We start from the raw sequence: 21,002 nt of genomic DNA, 5'->3' as shown, positions 1-21,002 counted from the left end.
TGAAAAAGTACCTTTGGAAACCATGCTGTTTTATGCATGTACTGTGAGCACAGGGAGTTTTAGACCCACAGAGGATTCAGTCCATCTTACTGTAATCACAGAGGCTTTGATACAATAGGGTCTATGTAGATTCTTCCTCTCTGGAAGAAGAAAGTCCTATAATCAGAAGCAGTAGACAATATTTTTGTTTTGTCAAAGTGGATGTATTCATTGAAACATGTCCTGGGATAAACTTTTTAATGGATAAAAATGATATTGCTTAATTCTCTTTTACTTGGTAGGTGAATTCCATGTGTAATTCAATTACAGTTGCTTTGACTCCCTTCTTCTCTCATTTAGAGTCTTAGCCATGATAGATGTTAGTGGCTAAGCGTGGCTAGCCATAGCCAGCTGTAAGTGGAAACTGCACACCTAAACTTGGTGGTAACGGTGTTGTACCATAACATGCCATGCCAGTGGTATACTCAATGAGGTAGAGGGCATCCCTAGGTTAAAAAGAAAAAAAATCAAAGGAATTGAAGTATCTGTGGCTGGGTATCATGGGAGCAAATAAGCATTTAACTAAGTGAATTGAGTTAGGACTATGTTCTGAGAAAACAGGTTTGAGAGGGCTGGGAAAATCTGTCCCAGGTCAGTCTGAAGAGAAGCCCAGAGAATGAGCTGTAATTGCTGATGTGATCTCCTCCCCAGAAAGTTGAATTTTTGAGAGAAAAAGGAGACATAAAAAAAAAAACAAAACCAAAAACCAACAACAACAACAAAAACATGCAGGATCTTTCTAAATACAATGTAATTTCAGGAGGCTAACCAGTGCTTTGGTTTGAAGACAGAAAACCCTACATCACAGCAGCAGCAAGCTTAGGCAAGCTTCTGGGAAAAACCTTCACAAACTTTCTGTTTGTGAAGAGAGTTCAGTTTTGATGCTGTGGCTAAATCTATTTCCAGTTTAGTTTCCTCTTTCTATCACCTGGTAATATTGGTGGCCTGCTTAGGAGTCAATATTCTTAGGCTTTGGGGTGGATTGTCATAGAGTCTGTGACGAGAATTTCAGGGCCCCAGAGCAGTCTGCCAGGCTGACTCCTGGAATCATAGAACCACTAAGGTTGGAAAAGACAACTAAGATCATCTAATCCAACCACCAACCTTTCCATGCCACCAAACCACATTCCTCAGTGCCACATCTATCTATTTCTTGAATGCCTCCTGGAATGACTACTCCACAGCCTCCCTAGGCAGCCTGTTCCGATGTCTCACCACTCATTCTGAGAAGAAATTTTTCCTAACATACAACCTGAACCACCCTTGGCTTAACTTAGGCCATACCTTAGAGATAGCATCACTTTCACAGCAAGGTTTAGCATTTTGGGGCAGATTTTGTCAAAGTACCTCATTTTGAAATATCAAAATACTTTACTTGCCATACTCCATTGGTGTATCGGGATCAATTTGTTACACCTGGTATCTGGTCTTTGATTGTGACCGTTACTGGGTACTGAAGAAGATGTTGTGGTATGCTGAAATAGAAGTTGTGAACTCAGGAGCTTATGGTTTCCTTTATGCCCTGAACCAGTCTGGGATATCCCTGTTTTCTGAAATATTCAGAATGTTGCATGTTATCTTTAAGCTGTATTAAAAATAATGAAGTCTTGAAACCTGAACAGTGGTAATTAGAAAAGGCTTTTGAAATGGTCAGCAGCATCACCTCCTCTAATGGAATGCAATGTACACTGTTATTTTTATCTTTAGTGCACAGAATTTCTGCTTATACGAACAGTCTCTGAAGTTATCAGGTGTACATAGCACAAGTGCTGAGTAGTGCTGCTGAGCCCAAGCATCTGCTCCATTTTCCCTTTTTTAGTGGTGGACTTGAAGCTGAATAATTGCAGCGTAAGTATTTTTTCTGAATGCTGAAATGAATGGATTAGGTCACTCTTTTACTCCCTTTGTGTTTTCTCTCTGTAAACTTTTTAGAGACCTGAGTTGACTGTACTTCTTTGAATCAATTTTCTAAGAAAATGTTCATTGAACATAATTTATTACAATGGGTGTGGATTTTTTTTATTTTCTCCTCTCTGCTTATGATGCGAATTATACAAGTAACGGTTACTGTGCAGTTTATATAATCACTTACCATTAAGCAGTGGTGTTATAATGTGTGATGGAACGTTTTGCACGTGCAAAGAATCCTTTGCGATCAAGGCAGAAGGGAACATGGCTGGAATACATTTAAATAGTGAACACAGTTCTGGAAACCATTAGGCAAAAGGGACCTGAGAGAAATCTCATTATTTCAAATTACAGCTTTGTACAAATTGAAATGTGTTTTAGAAGGAGTAACTTAAAAGTAATAAATTTGTAGTCCGAAAAATACTTTTTATGCAGAAAGTTTACTTTTTGTGGTAGCTTTTGTGGTGGTTTTTTTCTGCAATGTAGGTCTTTGAGAAACAGCCCCTTTTACTCTTGAGATTATTTTCATCTTTCTCTTCTTTTAAAACACAGGATGAAAATGTGTGAGGTATTTTCATCTAATCAGGCAGATTTCATGGTTTCATTTATTTTGTTTGTGAGATATTATTTGTTTTAAGTGCTGCCATAGAAAGGCAGGCTCCTACAGCTCCTTTATGCACCCTCAGTGGCTGCAGCCTCAGAATTGTGCTTGTCTGATCGAAGGTGGGACCTAACAGGATGGGGGCTACCAGAGAGGCTGGCTGCTCCACCAGAACCATGCAGAGATGGAGATTTCAGAGTAAAGATGATGTTTTTTATGTGATCGGCTTACAAGATCTCTTCTGATGTGCTGCATAGCGAGACTGTAGCCCCTGACAGGTGTGTCACGGAGTTCTCTCTAGAGCTCACTCCGGGACAGTGGGGCACAAACCCGGGGCAGCACGAACAAAAGCCCCCCCCCTTTTCTCTAGCGGCAGTGCGGCGCGGGCCCGGCGCGGCCCGGCCACGTGCGTTTAGGGAGACGGGGAAGGGAAGGGAGATTGCGATTAGGTCTAACAAAAAAATGAGGGAGGAAAAAGGTGATCTGAGAACGAATGGCAGTTTAATAACCTAATAACACTAAACAACAACAAGAGAGTTTCAACAAAGAGAATACCAAGTCCCAAATCTCACCGATGGAGCTGTGGAAGGCAAGGAAGGTCTGACCACGTTGTCTCCTCGCAGGGAGCCGGTCCAGCAACCCCGTCCCCTTCCTCACTTCCCTTCCGGTGCCCCACCCCACATGCTCATTAAGGCAGTTCACAGAAAAAAAACTTGTCCCCTTTACTCCCATTATTAGGCATGGTGTTCTGATGTGGAATACCAACACCAACCAAATTGCAAAACCATAACACAGGTGTTATTGTTCTACTGGATCTTGGGTTTTTTGTGGAACCAGACAGGCAAGTGTGCAGCAAAGGTCATCACTTACAACCTGTTCAGTATTTCATGCTTTCATGCATGGGATGGAAACATCTTAAAATGGGTGGGTGCTGCAGCATGCATTAAGGAAGAATCATAGTATCATAGAATCACAGAATTTTCCAATTTTCTCTGTTATTTCAAGCGATATTCAAGTGTTATTTCAAGATAAAGATTTTGCTGTCATGCAGCAGTGAGATGGTGAAGGCGTTGTAAAATAAGCGTCTGCATTGTTGCATGTGAGATTTTCATTTAACTAGCTTTTTAAATTAGGAAGTTTCCTTAAAAATAGCATTACAATTTTAAATCTTCTGAACAAGGAAGGAGTCCTGTGGAAATATGGTATATGTGGTTTGTTGCTGTCAGTGTGTACGACAGGGCCAAGTCCATGGCTGTGTGGATAAAAAGGCCATTCTGTCAGTCTCCAAAAATTGGAATATTTGATGTCTAAACTTTGGTTCTTTTAAATCCGACATTAGTCTGACAGTAACTATGTTGGAATGTTGTACTTTGTGCTTTGTTGCCTTATGTAAGTTTTATCCATTGCTTTTTTTTTTGCTTACTGTTGATTATATTTTATGTTTCAAGATCTGTTTTTAATCAAAACAAATACAAAAAGAAATTGTATTCAAAGAAAAGTTACAAATGTTGAAAAATATTGTCAAAATCATATATGCTTCCCATCCAAAATAGTGTACTTTTCCATCTGTAATTTGACTGAAAATGTGCAGAAAACAGTACTTTTCTTATTAATACTTTGTTTTATGCAAAGCCTTTGAAGATTTTTTTATGTTTGTTTCTTTGAAGCAAATTCTGGGTTCAGAATTTTCTGCTTGATGAGACATCTTTTACTTTTGGATCCATAATTTACATGCAAATGAGTAACGAAGCATTCTGTTTACTGATTTACAACTTGGATCTTTTATTTCCTCAGCCATCATGTATGTCATGGGAGCACTTGGTCCTGCAGCTGGCTACTTACTGGGAGGACTTCTCATTGGTTTCTATGTTGATCCTAGGACAACTGTTTATATTGACCAGAATGATCCCCGATTCATTGGAAACTGGTAAGAGTCAAGCATTTTTCAGGGCTACTCTTACCAATAGGGAATTGAGGCAGGGGGGGCAACTTTATCCCTTGAGGACTTATTTAACTCTATGGAACTAGATCAAGGAAGAAGAGATTTCAGTTAACTGTTGCATGCTAGCTCCTGACAGAGGGGAAATGCTTGCCACAGAAACACAGGGGCACATATAATGGAAAATCTGTTTTGACTGTGCCAGGAGCTGCTCTGACTGACATGATGGGTATGACTTACAGCACCCAGCACAGAAATGGCAGGACAGGATATTGCTATGTTTAGGAGACCATTGAGATGCTGCTGCCCAGGGCTGAGTCCTTCCTGATACATCCCTTCTTTTGCTTTCCAGCATGTCTTTGATAGAGTTTTTCTGATTCGTGACCCTGGTATGGTATAGAGTACAGTTTCATATCTGGTGCACTGGATAAGTACTTGTCATGATGACATTTCAGTCAGACTATACCTGCTTCTGTTTAACCTACAATGATCAATCTTCACAGTTTGATGTGAAACATTAATTCCTTGGAGTGTTCCTAGACCTTTGAAGGTTTACTGCTGCTTTATTTGTTTATTTAGCCCAAGAGCATTGATGTATCGGACTGTTTGGATGAATTTTCAGTGAGAGACAAAGAAACCCGAGTGCTCAGTTAACCTGACCCTGGGGTTAGTGGCTCTGTGCTCTCATTTATATCTCACTGAAAATATCTGTGGTGTGAATGTACTGTGGTGTTAAAGAAACACTCCGGCTAATTTTGAATAAAAGATTTTAAACCAGAGCAAAAAAACCATTTTTATTAAAATTCTTATGCTTCACATGTTTGTAAGGATACCAGTTGGCCACTTATCAAGCCATTTGTACCAATCTCTGTTCTGCATCAGATGGACTGCCATTGTTGCTGCTTTACAGCTGGGTTTGGCTACGTTTGTTAGAGAGAATAGCCAGAAAAATGTCTGCCCTTACTCATGGATTAATGGAAGTTCAGCTTCCATTCCTCAGAAGAGTGACTACAAGGGATGGGTCCTTGATATCCTACGAGAGTGGCTGTAGCCACTGAGCAGGAGTGGTGAGAGGTCACCTCATACAACTTGGTCTGTGCTCAGGCTTTGAGAATATCTACTGTGCCCGATCTTGCAAGAGAGAGTCCTTTTTTGCATTTGGAAGATGTTCTGTTAAACCACTAAATGGATTTTATGTATCACCAAGGACAGGTATATTGGTGATTTCAGTTTGGCACAGGAGTGCCTGTAGAAATGATATAAATAGGATTGAAGAAAGGGCAGGAAATTGGCTATCATAGTTGTCATGTTCTATCCAGCACAGAAAAGTCATTCTAAGTTTCCTTTTTTCCTTATGCTCACTATATCTCTGGGTTTGGCTATTACTGAAGTGTTCCAGTATTATTCTTTTGTTTTGTCTCTATTTTTTTTTCTCTTAACTTTCTTAAGAGTGTCACCTGTTATCACATCTCTTGTAATTAAGTTTCATGATCTGTGGTGGCTTCTAATGATAATTCAATGGTGTTCAGAGCATCTGTGCTTCATTTTTTTTTCTTTCATTTTTTTTTTCTTTTTTTGGAAAGCTTTATCTACTCATTAGAGCTGTGACTCTAATGGTGTGCTTGCTGGTCCTTTGTCCCTTGCTACTTAGTGATTGCCTGGTTGCAGAGTGCTCTGGAAGTGTTGACTTTCATTCCATTGAAATCTATTTTCTGGGACTGTGACATTTTCTCCTTGCAGGGAATTGCTGCGTAGCCAAGTTTATTTTTATTTATGTAATCTAACAATTTGAAATGTAAAAGTAGTCTAGTGCTGACTTCAGAGAGCTGATGTGCTTTTCAAAAGTAGGGTGCAGTTGAGATAAGGTAATGGACAGTCATATTTGAGATTTCTCAGCCTTGCCTTCTTTGAAGTGAATTAATGTCTTTGATTTTCATCTTTTCTTTATTATAGCTGTAAGGTTTCTCACTCTTCTTATCACAGGGACCAGTGGAAAAATTCCACTATTAAAGCAGGTTATCATTACAGACAAGATAGTAAGTAAAGCAGCTGTGATATATGGCAACAAAAATTGCTCTGAGGTCTATTTTTTACTTAAGCTATTCCTTTCTAAGAAGTATTTTGCATGTATTCTGGATGGGCAACTTTATCTCATGTCAGACCTGATTAAGTAAGTGCTGCTTTTTTGGGGTTATTTCTGATCTGTTTCATCCTTGTTTTGCACAGTTTAGGTTTGCACACCTGGGTTTTTATAGGTGCTCTGGATTGAATTACAGGCCAGCTGTCTTTGTCATCCCATCAAATCTTGAAAACTGCTTTTTTATTCAAGTATGGTAACTGTGGACATCTGTTAGAAATCATCTGTCATGTTGTTGTCTTTAAAAACTGCTAATGTGCTGTATAGGGATCTCGTTAGTTATGGAGTAGCCCTTGGCGGGTTGTCAAGTGCTTTGAATCAACTTTTCTTTCACTGACACTTTTCTAAGTGTTTGCCTAGTACTGAATATGTTTAATACTTGGGACTTCCCATATTGTCTTTCATCATCATTCCATGCAAGAAGTTTAAAGGAATTCCTCCAGCACTGTCTTGTCCTCCCTGACTTCTAATTGCTTTTATCTGAGGTCATTGGGCTTCTGCAGACGCCTTTGAGGTATTTCACTGCATATTTTCTTTGACTTCAGAACACGGGAAATCAAGGGGATTTTAATTAATCTATAGATCCTATTCTAACCTCCCATTTTCTGTTATAGGTGTCTTTATTATTTTTGATATACTCTTTTGTCTGTTTTCAAGTTCTTTGATACTTCTCCAGGAAGATGTGAAATGTAGACAGTGCACATAATTACATACAGTGCTGCATTGGTGACACATCCAGCACTTGGTATACTTCCATACAGATCCCTTTGGATTTCAGTTTTATCTCATGCTACATCAGAAGGCCTTGTCTCCTTTGCTATTTCCCACTGAGTGGGTGGCTTCAGATTTCTGCATGTTAATGCCACAGATCATTTCTTTGATCAGTGCTTTCCAGCTTTTGCCTTTGAGATCCTGAAAAGGATGTTAGCTGCATTTTCACATAGTCTACCAATTTATTCCCCATCTGATAGTGCTGATTGATCCTCCTGAAAGTCTGATTTCTAGCCTATGGATTCTATTAGCTAAAATGAGTCAATAGAGGAATTTCTGTTTATGTGATATCAAAACTAGTGAAAACTTTCAGTTACTTAGATTTGCCTCAAAATTGCTCTTTGCACAATCTTTCTAACAAAATTGATGTTAAGCGAGAAAGTTTGTTTGGTCTTTGCTTTTGCATAACCATTTTACATGCATATGAATTGACCTTTATTTATTGGTACAGCTTGCATTGCAAAAGTGTTGCCAAACATTTTTGTTTATTGTACAAGTAATCCTGTCTACCCTGGACTTCTAAATGTTTAAAATTTGCACAAATGTTTAATTACTAGCTTCCTTTTTTAAGAGTGTAAAGGATGTACAGAAACATAAGATTTGTCCTAATGCGCTGCAATATGCAAAGAGCTTCAGACTTTTGTTGTTGAGCTTGGATGTTGGAGTAAGGTGGCTGACTTCAATGAATGTTCTAGGCACTAGTGCAGATTAGATCAGTGTTTAATGAGAATCACACTTTCAGTACATTGGAAGAACTGTGGGGGTGACTTCTGAGGAGCTTTTCGTTGGCAAGAGAGAGAGCTGAACAGGCAGTGCATTAAAAAGTAGGCACTAGAAAGCAGAACGGATTTAGCTCTGATATGTCAATTTGGACATTATCTTTGGTGTTAACCATGATATAAATTTTTGTGTTCTCTGGAGCAACACTGTATTGCTTTACTGCAAATTATCCAAGAAAGGCAAAGTAAAAGTGAACATCTTAGGATTTAGTACTGAATAATTATCAAAAGTAAAAATATACAAGAATTCGATGCTGACCCTATTTCATAAACCACTTGGTGGTTGTTAGATAAATACCTTTATCAGTAGAAAGCCAACAGCAATATCTTCTAATTAGGAGTTTTAACACAGTGGAGGATCCTCTTCACTCCATCAATTCACTCTAATTCCAGTGTTGTGTATTTTGCAAAGATGTCCTTCCAGCTGGTACAGTCTGTAATAATCACTTCGGTATATTTATTTCATGTAATGTATTGCCTTTCATTTCTCTTCCTGTCTTCTGGCATTAGGTGGAGTGGATTTCTTCTTTGTGCCATTGCAATGCTCCTTGTGATATTTCCAATGTTTACCTTTCCAAAAAAGCTTCCTCCTCGACATAAAAAAAAGAAAAAGAAAAAGAAAATGAACTCTGATGATGTTTCAAGCGATGATGAAGTCATGAAAGAGAAAACAAATAGCAAAATACAAGCAGAGAGTGCAGTTCCTGCATCTATGGGATTTGGAAAGAATGTTAAAGGTGAGGTTTTTAAGTTTTAAATGCTTTACATTTTGTGCATGGGTTCATTTTCTAGGGTTGTATGAAGTGTAATTGGAGGCAGAATTTTTGCCTATTGTATTTAATACTGTGTTTTACTATTGGTGGTCTTTTAAAAAGTTACAAAGTGCAGTTGTTAGGGAAGGACATCATTACACTTACATTCTTCAAGTGTTTTATGCACACTAGAGACAAATAGGTAGTCTGTTTGCTATAGTTCTATCGCAAACAGCAAAGTCATATAACTGTATGGCCTCCATTACCAGGAATATTTGTACACCTTGCTATTTGCAATTGTTATACTTGCTTAGGCTGTCCTTCATATGATAATGACTCTTCTGAAAAAGAAGCAAAACAAGTAAAGAAAATCCTGTGGAGTTAAATTACCTTCATATGTTTAAGCAAGTTTACTGGAGCAGGATATTTTATTTCTTATGCATTTCCTAGTTACTGTTTATTGCGGGCTATTTATTTTCTGATGGCTAGGATAAATTAGATCAGTGCTAGTTTTGAAATGATGTGAGTTGAAAAGGTTGACAAGTGACGTGATTTTTGCTTTATTCGTTGAGTAAAACCTTAATGTGAAATTTAACAGCCAGTAATAATGATTGATAAAATGTTATATGAATAAATGCAGTGCATTACAAATGAACCAATACAAAGTAAATAAATTAGAAATTTAGTGTCATCACATTGAATAGTATGGGATGAGAATAAATGAACCTGAATGTCACTGTATTAACAATGTTGTTTTCCCCACCTTCACTTATTTGAATGCTGTCTGTGCTATCTTTATGACATTCCGATGCAAATGGAACTAAGAGAAATTGTGAAATTAATGTATCATTTGACATACAAAATCATGCACGTGTATTGTTGTTGCACCTGAGTTGGGGCAATCTCAGATATGTGTACACACTGGGAGAAGAACTCATGAAGAGCAGCTCTGTGGAGAAGGACTGGGGGGGGTTCTGGTATACAAAAAGCTTGATGTGAGCCAGCAGTGTGCACTTGTGGCCTGTAAGGACAACAGTATACTGGGCTGCATCAAAATATGGCCAGCCAGCCTCGTGGAGCCCCATCTGGACTTGTACTGCATCTAAGCATGGGATCCCCAGCACAAGAAAGATATAGAGCTGATAGAACATGTCCGTAGGAGACACTGATCAGAGGACTGGAGCATCTTTCCTATGAAGAAAGGTTGAGGGAAGTGGACTTGCTCAGTCTGGAGAAGACCCTGAGGAGACCTCACTGTGGCCTTCCAGTACTTGAGGAAAACTTACAAACAGGAGAAAGACCAACTTTTTACATGGTCCGATAGTGATAGGACAAGGGGGGGAGGGAGCAGGGGGGGACACACATGGACGGATGACAACTTAAGATTAAAAGAGGAAAGATTTAAGTTAGATATTATGAGAAAATTCTTTTCTCATAGAGAGGGGTTGCACTGGAACAGACTATCCAGAGAAGTTGGGGCACATCTGTGGGGAGCCCACATCCCTGAAGGTGTTCAATGCCAGGTTGGATGGGGCCCTGAGCAACCTCATCTACTGGCTGACAACTGCCTACAGCGGTGGAGTTGGAACTAGATGATCTTTAAGGTCCCTTCTAACCCAAATCATTTAGTGTTTCTATGACTGACAGATACTTTAATGATAGATAAATGATCACTCCTCATATTGTCCGTTTGTTTCTCAGTGTAAGGTAATGGTTCCTGGTCCAATAATCTATGTAGAATGGCTCTAAAAGTGATAAAAATGTGAGAAAAGCATGTTGTGTGCTTCCTTCTTTGAAAATGGTATTCCCACGTTATGTACTATTCCTTGTATGTAATGTTTTCTCCTAAATTGTTAAAGCTAGTTGTGTGATTTTTTGTTTTTTCTTCCACTTCTTTTTTTCCCAGTTCAAACTTAGAGGCTTTTGTCTATCAAAAGCAGTTCTGTCTTGCTGTTAACAAGATTTTCTCACTAACCTAGGGAAGTGGGAAACACATCAGTCCCCGATAGGCTCCTTCCTAACAATTGCAGGCAATCACAAAGCAGAGGGTCTGCTCTAGCCCATAGATGTGTGTGGAAAAGATACAGGCCATCAGTCAAACCCTGCACCTGGATGAGTTTGCTGATCTCTGATGTTATCTCTGAGCATATTTTTACCTGCCAGGTCATGTTGTATGTTCCTAAAGTGCCTATCGGCCTAAATGGATACTGTATCTTCTACTAACAAAATCCTTGATTACAGTATTACTTCTGCCACCAAATTGAAACTCCTTTATATACAAAACATTCCATTTTCTCTAAAGAAACTTCAGCATGTGGAACATTGAAAAACAGCATTGTATTCCATGTGTCAGAAAGACATCAAGGGAGTCAAGATTAGACAGTGAAAAGTGTTTTCCTATAAGCTGATAATAGCTTTTCCATTAGGTGTCATTTACCCTAGCAAAGAGAGCCTGTGGCAGGAGCGCACTATCATTTAATTATTTTTCAAGTTTAAGTGGGCTTTATGGAATGACATCATGCCTCAAGCTTCTCAGTTGATGTAATTTCATTTATAATAGGAAGGAAAAATAGTCACATGTCTAAGTCATTTAGCATTTATCTTTCTGAGATGCAGTGTTCAGTTTATACTTCCCACTGAATTTCAGGGCTTTCTCTTTTTTATAGAATATTAGGCAAAAAACTCCACTTAGGCAGTAGCCGTAAGACTGGTGATGTAGTAGGTCACATCTTCTATTCTGTACTAATAAATATCAGTGATGTCCTAGTCTGTCATGACAGAGGTCAGTGCCATTAACCTGTAAAATCCGTGCATAGTTGCTAGGAAGTCTCTCATGGAAGAAACTGTACTTTGATCTTCTGATCTGACATTGTCTTACCTAGAAAGCTTTGTCCTGTTGCAATTTGTCCTAATGTCATGTAAAGTAATTTTTTATGTGAATGAAAAGTAAATTAAAAGGTTGTGATATCAATGGGCTAGAATTATTGTTCCTCAGGTGGCTGCCAGGGTAGACTGAAGATGTAGGACAAAATTGGCTTCTGCTACAATTGTCTTCCAGCTTCAGTGACCTTGGCTTTATTTTGGCCCATAGACCTGGGATCATATGAAAATGCAGGTCCATATTTGTTTTCCCATGTTTCAAGATGCAAGGAGCTGGAATTCAGTCTTTCCTATTTATGTTGCAAGCAAGCAATGTGAAGGGAAATGCTTCTGAAGCAAGTATCAAAAGTGTTACAGAGGCCATAAGAGGAGGAAAATGGGATTTTATTTCCTGGGAGAAATTGATGTAGTATAAGCATCATGAGATAGATAAGATGCATAATAAAGAAGCCATAATTCAATCCCATACATGAAAATTAATTGTAAACTTAAGCAAACAGAAATGCTGTTTTCATTTTGTTGATACCCTCAGGGTTTTGTACAGTGGCAACTCTCTGCAGTCCCTTTTACTTCCCGCTACAAAGAAGCTTACTGTGCAATTGCATAAAGGAGCAGTTTAAAGAAAGAAAATACATATATTACTCACCTAAAATGTTCTGTTTCAAGCTAAGAGGTGTTACTTCAATACATTTCCTACTTTTTAAATTTTATTTTTAATTTTTCCCCCTAGTATATGAGTAAGTAAACCTATATTGTCCATGAGCCCAGCCCACGTGCAATTTTCCTGTCTGTCTTTTTGTATCTTCTAGCTGTCCTATGCCATTCCCAGTCAGTCTCTACTGGGACTTGAGACAGGATAATAATGCTTGTCAGGATATCACCAAAGGTAAAAGAAATTGCTGGGGGGATGTAAAGTACTGAAGTGCTCCCCTGAGGAAACCAGCTGCACCAAGAGCAGTCAGAGAGAATCAGCGCAAGAGGAGGGGGTGCTGGGCTGTGTGCCCAGGTGAGCTCTGTAAATGTCAGAAAGATCAGCAGACCAAGGGCTGGGTTTCCTGCCATGCCACTGACCTTAAGCACGTCACTCCCCCTGCTGCTGGCTTGTGTTATCCTGGAGATCTCAAAATAGAAAATGTTGGCATGGCCCTGTGCAGTGATAAGCAGTGTTACCTGGAGTTTGAGATGCTGCTGGAAAGCAAATGAAGAGTCACGTGTGACAGAAAGTGTTAACTGCCATTCTGATAAACAAAACCATGGATATTTGTAGTACCAAGAGGGTGGTGCTATAGAACTGGACATTTTATTCCCCTGATTGTATGCACTGTACCACCTTTGGCTGGTAAAGTAGTATTATGTAGTAATGTTATCTTCAGACATACTAAATGATTGTTTCAATTTCAGGAATGTAATTGGTAGACACTTATTTGTTCAAATGGCAGAATGAAGTTTGTTTCTGCTACACGTTTGCAAAAATGAGAGATGGTTTTTGAAGGCCTCCTAAAAATCAGAACTTGACAGGTTTAATAATGACCTTGAAATGAAGGAGTAGGCCTATAGTTAAATCATACAAAAATAATGTGACATTGAAATGGTTTAAATGCATGATTGATTGCATAGTACAAAAAACCTTTAAAGATTTTATCTTTCTTGCTTCTTTTTGGAATTAATGTGGTTGGAAGATGTGAGATTATTGTGCATTGTTAGCACAAGCTTTTAAATTCAGGAGTGCAATATGGGTTCTGATGCATAGGATTTTACTGTATTCATAAGAGGAAAACTGAAAACTGAATTCTGCAAAAACATTTTTATTTGCCAGATTTTTCATGTATAACAACTTTTTCTTATACGTTTAGGAATCGCAAAGAGCTGCAAGCCTCAGTTGCTGCAGGTGGTCTGTGTTAGTGCTGTATACAGGAATAATCTCTGTTTTATTTCCTGCCAGAAATTAAAATAATCAGAACTGTTCCCTGGAGAATCTTTTATGTGAGTTGAAGAGAACTTGTGCTTGTTCCAGGGCGCTCTGAGTTTTATCTATTTAGCAGTACAAACCCAGCTTAAATGTACTAATTAGTTTTCAAATTAGTAATAACCTTTAGGCTAGGTGCTTAGTACTTTGAAAAATATGAGTAGGAGTTAAGAGAAAGCACAGTTCTACATCAGAATGCCAGAGCAAAATGTTCATTAGCTCTGCAATTGTTTACCTAATTAGTTCTTCAGTATCTTTAGACTGAAATTTCTAACCCATACGTTTTTTGTGAAGTTCAATTTTTCCAGGAAGAACTAAACTTCAGTAAGTATTATGATCCTTTAAAATTATGGATTTAGAAAAAATCTTGGGACTTAAGTTCTGGGCTAAAGACTTTCAGTTTCTGCGAAGACCATGAAGTTCATCGTCGTAATGAAGTGACATTTCTCTCTGTATTGTCCGATCTTCTGAAAGTTGCCATCATCTTTTCTTCTGTGTTTATCCAGCACAAGTGAACAACTCTCTTCTATACGTAGCCTTTTATCAGACATACTCAATGTCACTCATCCACCAACACTTACATGAGGTCATTATTATGAGGCTGAAACATGAAAGACAATATTCTTCTTGAATATTTTTGGATTGTTCATAACAATTTTATGCCTACATATATATCACACTCAATCCTAATAGTCACAAAGGAATTCCAGATACTGCAGTAGATGCCACAACTAATGTCATTCACGGTTACTGAATGGGTGCCTTCACTTTTGTAAGAAGTTTTCAATAGTGTATCTTTTTAAAAATTTTCTTTGCTACAACTTTAGCAGAAAGGACAGAGCTGAAGAAGCAACGGAGATATCCCATCAATTTGCTGCATCTTGAAAACAGGGAGAATCGTATTCTTGCTCAGCCGGTATTGACACAAAAAAGCTGGTAGGGGCCAACGTGGAGTCTTAGCGGATGTTTTTTTTTTTTTTCTTCTTTCCTTTTTCCTTTTTCCTTTTTCCTTTTCCCTTTTCCCTTTTCCCTTTTCCCTTTTCCCTTTCCCTTTTCCTTTTCCTTTTCCTTTCCTTCTTCTATCCTAAACAGAATCTTTACTCTTTTTGTTCTTCATTCCTCTACCTGAGGGATAGATGAAGATGTGTTTGTTTACAGCTGGGATCCTGCATTTGTTAGCTCTGGCTCTTGGTGCTGTAATGAACTGTCTCAACTTGCTTGTGGTCTCTCAGCCACTGTTTCTGTCGTCTCCTCACAGTGAGAGCTGAGTGCTGTTGCCCATGTTTCAAAACATTCAGTAGCTCAGTTTCCAGCAAAATCAATCCTGGCACTCTCTTTTGTGTTTCCTTTCTCCCAGTGGCAGCAATATGATTATAACTACTTGCTGCCATTTCTTGGGAATGGCAGTCAGTCCCATGCCATGTCCCTAAGGAAATACTGCAGCAGCAGTCCTGTGTCAGACATTTTCTTAAACTCCATCATCTTGCCCCATGAGAGGCTTTGCAAAAGCGTCTTGGCTCTTGTTTCTTTGGTTTCTTTTTGTGTCTGTGCTTTCACTGGCTAACCCAATGCAATCCAACCCCCAGATAAAGAGCAAAATCTGTTGAGGTTTGATGACTAATGTTTTTTACACTTTTGATGTTTTTTCTCTGTCATTTCCTCTTGAATAAAGAGATCCATTTTGTTCATCTGTATTTTGTGTGTCATATCTGATAATAAATACTGATAACGTTTCATTTTGTACTTGCTATTCTCATGCAGTTTCCGCTTAAGGACGGCTGTATCACAGCTTCCATATATTCACATCGATATTGTATTGCCGCATACTTGTGTTTTCTTATTTTTCTTTTCCTGTTCTACCATTGTAATCAGTGCTACAATAATTTAAAAAACAAAAAAACCAAAAAAACAACAAAAACACAACAAAACAGTAAGTGGTTAAAAATGTTAAGATTCAAATATATGAGTGCTTCTTAGTATGACTTATTCATTACTTATTTCCACCAAATTTAGTATTTAACATTTAGTGTTTTTCTTCATAGAGGCAGAAAGAGAGCATTTGACTTCATTAAAATGATAAACTCTGCTTGCACAATGAAATCAGTATAATTTTTGACATCTGGCATAAGCTAAGACTGGATGCAATCAGACAACCGCAGTGCTAATTTTCAGTCTAACAAGTTTTGACATGACAGGAGTCTAAACTCCACTTTCTTTTATACTTATAACCTGCTGAAGTTGGAGAGAGACAGATTTTTGACTTGACAACTTCTAACATCAGTAACATTCTCACACAGGAGTTCTGCTGTTCTACACTTATTCAGCTGTTTATTTCTAATGAATGCTTGTGTCAATGGATTCAATGGGCTCTGGTTCAGGCAGTGTTCAGTTCTCGTGAAATGCTGATGAAAAAACTCAAAGCTTATTGAGCTGAATATATCTGTCACACTTGGACACAACATCTGATCTTGGTAGAAACCCCAAGAGGAAAAAAAAAACAACCACTGTTTAACAATTCTGCCATGTAATCTGGAAAAAAAAAAAAACAACAAAAAAAACAACAACAACAAAAAAAAAGACGAGTTATCATCATTTTGTGATGGTAACTTGATATTGCTTTAGGATTGAATTAAAAGTATTTAAGTGCTTCTTTTAATGATGGTTCTGAATTTCATGGGGTTTTGATATTTGACTTGAGGGTAATTATAACAGCTATGAATGCTTTTTAAATTTAAGCTAATGATGTGTACTCATTTTTAATTGATCATTTTATCTCTTCTTGAGATAAGGCACACTAGAGTTGTGTGAGTTGTACATATGTAATGTATGTTGAGATTCATTGATATTGATATTATTTTCTCAGTATACTTTGTTTGCATGCACTGCAAATGCTTTTTAATCATGTATAAATTGTTTTAATCTAAAATCTTTTGGTTTCCTTTCCAAATGATAGTAATATTATTCCAGCTTTCCAGTGGTGGTCCTTTAAGCAGAAAGCTACAGAGGTGTATGGGATCTTTTTCCTCACGTGGAGTGCAAAATTCAGTGTTGTTTCAGTAGCATATTATGTGTGTTATATCCTAGAAAATTTCAGAAGACACGATAATAATTCAGAATTTTCCACATTTTCTTGCTGTTTTTCTCTGCTCTTTACTGTTACTATGTAGGTCCTGTTTCTTCAGACAGTGTTAAAACAGACCTCAGTTCTGTTTGTGAAAAATGGGACTGCAGCCCTAGGCAATGCAGTGAGATAGTGTAAGAACAAACAGCAAAGAGTGCAATGTAAAATATGCACTCTCCCTTCCGCTCGGCAAATGGAGCCAGATGCTAGCAAGCCATTATTTACAGTCCATCTCAAAGGAAATCAATTTGTTTTGTTCCAATTTGCTTTTGTTTTTCACTCATTATTTATAACATTCATTTGTCATTTTTGTCATTTTATAGAGCTTCCACGAGCAGCTGTCAGGATCTTAAGCAACATGACATTCCTTTTTGTGAGTTTGTCATACACAGCTGAGAGTGCCATTGTTACAGCTTTTATTACCTTCATTCCCAAGTTCATCGAGTCACAGTTTGGCATCCCAGCTTCCAATGCCAGCATCTACACTGGTAAGGCATTGCCAACGAGTGTAACATTGCAAGGGTTGTTGTTCTTTGGCTGATGAAGTAAATCAATATAGGAGTGAACTGAAAACATGGCTTTTAGAACAGGTGATTGGATCCATCTTTGTATGCTGGTTTGGGTATTCAGGCTGTTCATCGATGTTTGCTATATTTTTTTAGGAAAATGTGAACCAATCTAAATTGCTTGAAGGCTGTTTGTGTGTGTGTGTGTGTGTGTGTGTGTGTGTGTGTGTGTGTGTGTGCGTGTGCGTGCCGACACTGACCTTTCATAATATGTTAATAGCCCATAGGGGAAAAAAAAGCAAGAAAAGCAACCTAGAAAATCCAGGAGCATTACTGCGATGTGTGTGGCTTAAAAGATCTTTTAAGTGTTGTTATTTGATGAGAATTTTACTTCCTTTTTGATCTTTCAAATATGCTAGCCTTTTCTTCTCCCTGGGGACTGTCTGATTATCTGTACTGCCCTTCCCTTCCTCATCTCCCCTCCAGCTGCTGGTGGCCTCCTCCCCATGTCCTTGCTACCACGGAGCACCCAATGGCACAGCCTAGGCAGAATGGCTCCTCAGGCCCTGGTGTTGCTGAAGCCCTGCTCTTGCAGCTGTGCCACTTCTGCTGCCGCAGTGTGTAGCTAAATCCAACTTCTGCAGCTTGGGAGTGTCAGTTCTGTAGCGGGGAGGGATGGCTTTCAACTGCAGCTTCCCTAGAGGAAGGGGCCATTCTTGTTTAGAATCATACCTACAGCAAGCAGATCATCACCCTTCTCTCCTAGCTACATCTGAGACAATTGTCTCCATCTCCTCTTGTCCTTTTCTAAGCATCTTCTTACTGATAGAAAGCTGTACATTGCTCTGTTCCTCCATGCTTCCAGGTGATACACCTGACAAGGTGCAGTGGGGTGGAGAGTAAGTTGTTGGAGTGAAGATGAGGTGCAAGGAGAAGAAAAAAGGCAGCAAGAGAAAGGGGGACAAGTCACTAAGACACATGGGAATAACTTGTCACCTACAGTGTGTGGAAGGAATGCAAAGAATCTCTCTAGAGTGTGGAGGAGAAGCATCAGAGAAGTGCCATGAGTTCATGAGTTGATTTCTGTTTTCGAGCTTGCTGGAATGAGGGCATAAAATCCCTCTGTTATGTACATAAGGAGGAGATATGATTGATGGAACTATGGTCCTACTTGAAGTTTAGGGTATCTGCAGACCCACAGGAGTTTGCCGTTTTGTAGGAAAATCTGGAAAATGAAACTTGGAGATTCTGCAGTAAATTCTATTAGTTAATTTAATAAATAACATAACCAGTTCCCAAATTTTTCTGGTTAGCAGAAAGAGGACTTGCAAATTATTCATATATGTACATCTGTACTTCATTACCTTGCTGAATCCCTTTGTGCTAAAAATTTTGTATAGGTTATTTTGCATCCCAATGCATAAGCAGCAGTTTCTTAACTAAGTTTCAATTTATTTATATTTTTAAACAAACATTGCGTTGATCAGCAGCAAAAATTCTTCATGCCAAATTTCACATCTTGAACTTCTGCAGCTTTTGCTGAAATCTTGTTTGTAATTGGGTTTAATTTTGACTTTAGGTTTGCAGATAGATATTAGACAAATGCATTTTAAAATTTTATGTGCTTTGATAGAAGATTTACTTGTGAAAAAGAGTTACAATTCAAATAACTTGTAGTTGGAAGAGCTGCTGTATTACAAAGCCCTGCTCTGGTAACTTCTGCTAAAGTGAATACAAATAGGTTGGATCTACCTTTAGTTCTAGGAAAGATGTAGGGTGTATCTCAAACAGAATTGCTTTGAAACTCTCTATGCTATTTCCTTTGGAAGTATAGCACTGTTAGCAGATATTGCAGTTTTCTGTTACCAGGCTATTAGTAACTGTTAAGATCATCTTTTGCCACTGTGGAAAGCCTCAAGTGCTGCAGCATCCTGACAACAGCAAAAAGGACAAAGCCTGAAAACTGCTGACTGAAAGCTGATACTGCCTTGGAGCACTGTACCCAGGAGATTTTTTGGCACACACACGATTCCTGTAAGCCAAACTGTCAATATGAAATGAAGGAGAGTGCACTGCAACGGCTTATATCAGATTTTAAGCTTTATTCCTCTAAATGGCTTTGAAAGTGAAGAATGCCTGTCCTGATTAGATGTACATGCTTGGCTTTTCCCTGCAAGCTCTTCTGGAAGTGCACTGTAGTAGCAGTGTTCCTTTGACAGTATATCACTTCTGATTTCATATCCCCTGTGGAGGAGGAGAGGAGTGCAGGGATGAAGAATTTGAGCTTGGGGTAAAAGAACTTCTCAGGCTTCCTGACACGCAGAGAGGAGTGAGCACTTCTGTCTGCTACTAAATCTGCTCCTGCCCATCAAATTTCTCCCAGAGAAAGCTTTTTCCATCTCCTGTGCCAGTTTGCATGGAGGAATTTGTCTTTCTATGTCCTTTCTGTAGGTTTCCCCTTTACTTTTTTGCTCTCCTGAATGAGAGGCAGTCCAGATAGGCAGTTTGTTTGTGCTCATCTCCTCTTTCTTATGTTCTGTTCTTTATGGTGTGGTAGAGGATGGCTGTGAGCAGAAGCACAGCATAACTCATGATAGAAGACCCACTAACTTAATTCCTCACAAAATACCTACACGCTCAGCTTTGACAAGGTGCTAGATGCACACAGTGTTGGTTCCAATGATTGAAAGGCTTTTCTAGTACATTCAGGAGAATAAGAAAGAAAATATAAATTCTGGTCCAAAAAATGTTAAAAGCTCAAAGCCATGTAAGGTGGAAGGAAAAATAAAATAATTCTATTCAATAAGCCTATATCTGACCTTAGTTCAGGTGTAGCCAAAGATTTGGTCCATGGAATTTGATTCACCTGACACAGGTGTTTTAGAAGACATCACAAGTGATCCCAGTCTATGTTTGGTGGGTACATGGGCTTCTCTGGTACATGCTTCTTACAGAAGGGCATCCATGGTGGGCTTACATGGCTGAGTTCATTTTCATCTAAAGAGAAGATTTGCAGAGCAAACAAAAAGATTGGCGTTTCTTTCCCGTGTTCATATTCAGTCATTGAAAGCCAAGAGAGGTTACAGCTTTGAACTTTGTGAAAATAATTTTATTCTCCTCGAAGGACTTAGAAATTAAAATTCTGCTCTTTTAAGAAAGACTGTTTTTGATTCTGTGAAGGGTTGCTATTAAGAATCTTCCTCATGAAATGACATTTTACTTTATAATGCCATTGGTGATGGAAGTATAATTAAGGTGGCAACTATTTTTACCTCTTACTTTACTTTCACAGTCTCAACATTTTGATAAATGTATTGTCTCCTTCACCTTTAGACAAATTAGCAGAGAATGACAATGCTTTGCAATATTATGAAAAATATTTTGAAGTAATAGTTCTACAGGCTTCTTTAGAAACAAGACAAATTCTTTAAGAATTTGGCTCTTTCTCCTTAGACAACACTGCTGAAAGTTATTCGAATTCTGTATTTATATTGAATATATCTTTATTAACAAAGGCCTTATTTCTCTCACGTTACTGAGAAGCAAAACCAAGGAGAAGCTTGAAAGAAATCTGACTTAACTACACCTCTGGCCCCATGAAGT

The 21,002-nt window shown here is 38.4% G+C and overlaps 1 protein-coding gene across 1 annotated transcript in view; it reads left to right on the top strand.

The window, feature by feature from the left end:
- Positions 1-21,002, top strand: part of SLCO5A1 (solute carrier organic anion transporter family member 5A1) — a gene marked incomplete at its 5' end in the record, with an annotated part of 69,425 nt that overhangs the window by 21,188 nt on the left and 27,235 nt on the right. The window contains 3 exons of the mRNA XM_032442594.1: positions 4,343-4,475; positions 8,685-8,911; positions 17,217-17,381. Coding sequence (XP_032298485.1) covers positions 4,343-4,475; positions 8,685-8,911; positions 17,217-17,381 — 525 coding nt within the window. The remainder of the gene's footprint in view (positions 1-4,342; positions 4,476-8,684; positions 8,912-17,216; positions 17,382-21,002) is intronic.

This window comes from Coturnix japonica, chromosome 2 (genome assembly GCF_001577835.2).
Source record: "Coturnix japonica isolate 7356 chromosome 2, Coturnix japonica 2.1, whole genome shotgun sequence".
Taxonomy (NCBI): domain Eukaryota; kingdom Metazoa; phylum Chordata; class Aves; order Galliformes; family Phasianidae; genus Coturnix; species Coturnix japonica.
The sequence above is the reverse complement of the archived record's forward strand: the minus strand, read 5'-3'. Positions and strand labels throughout refer to the sequence as shown.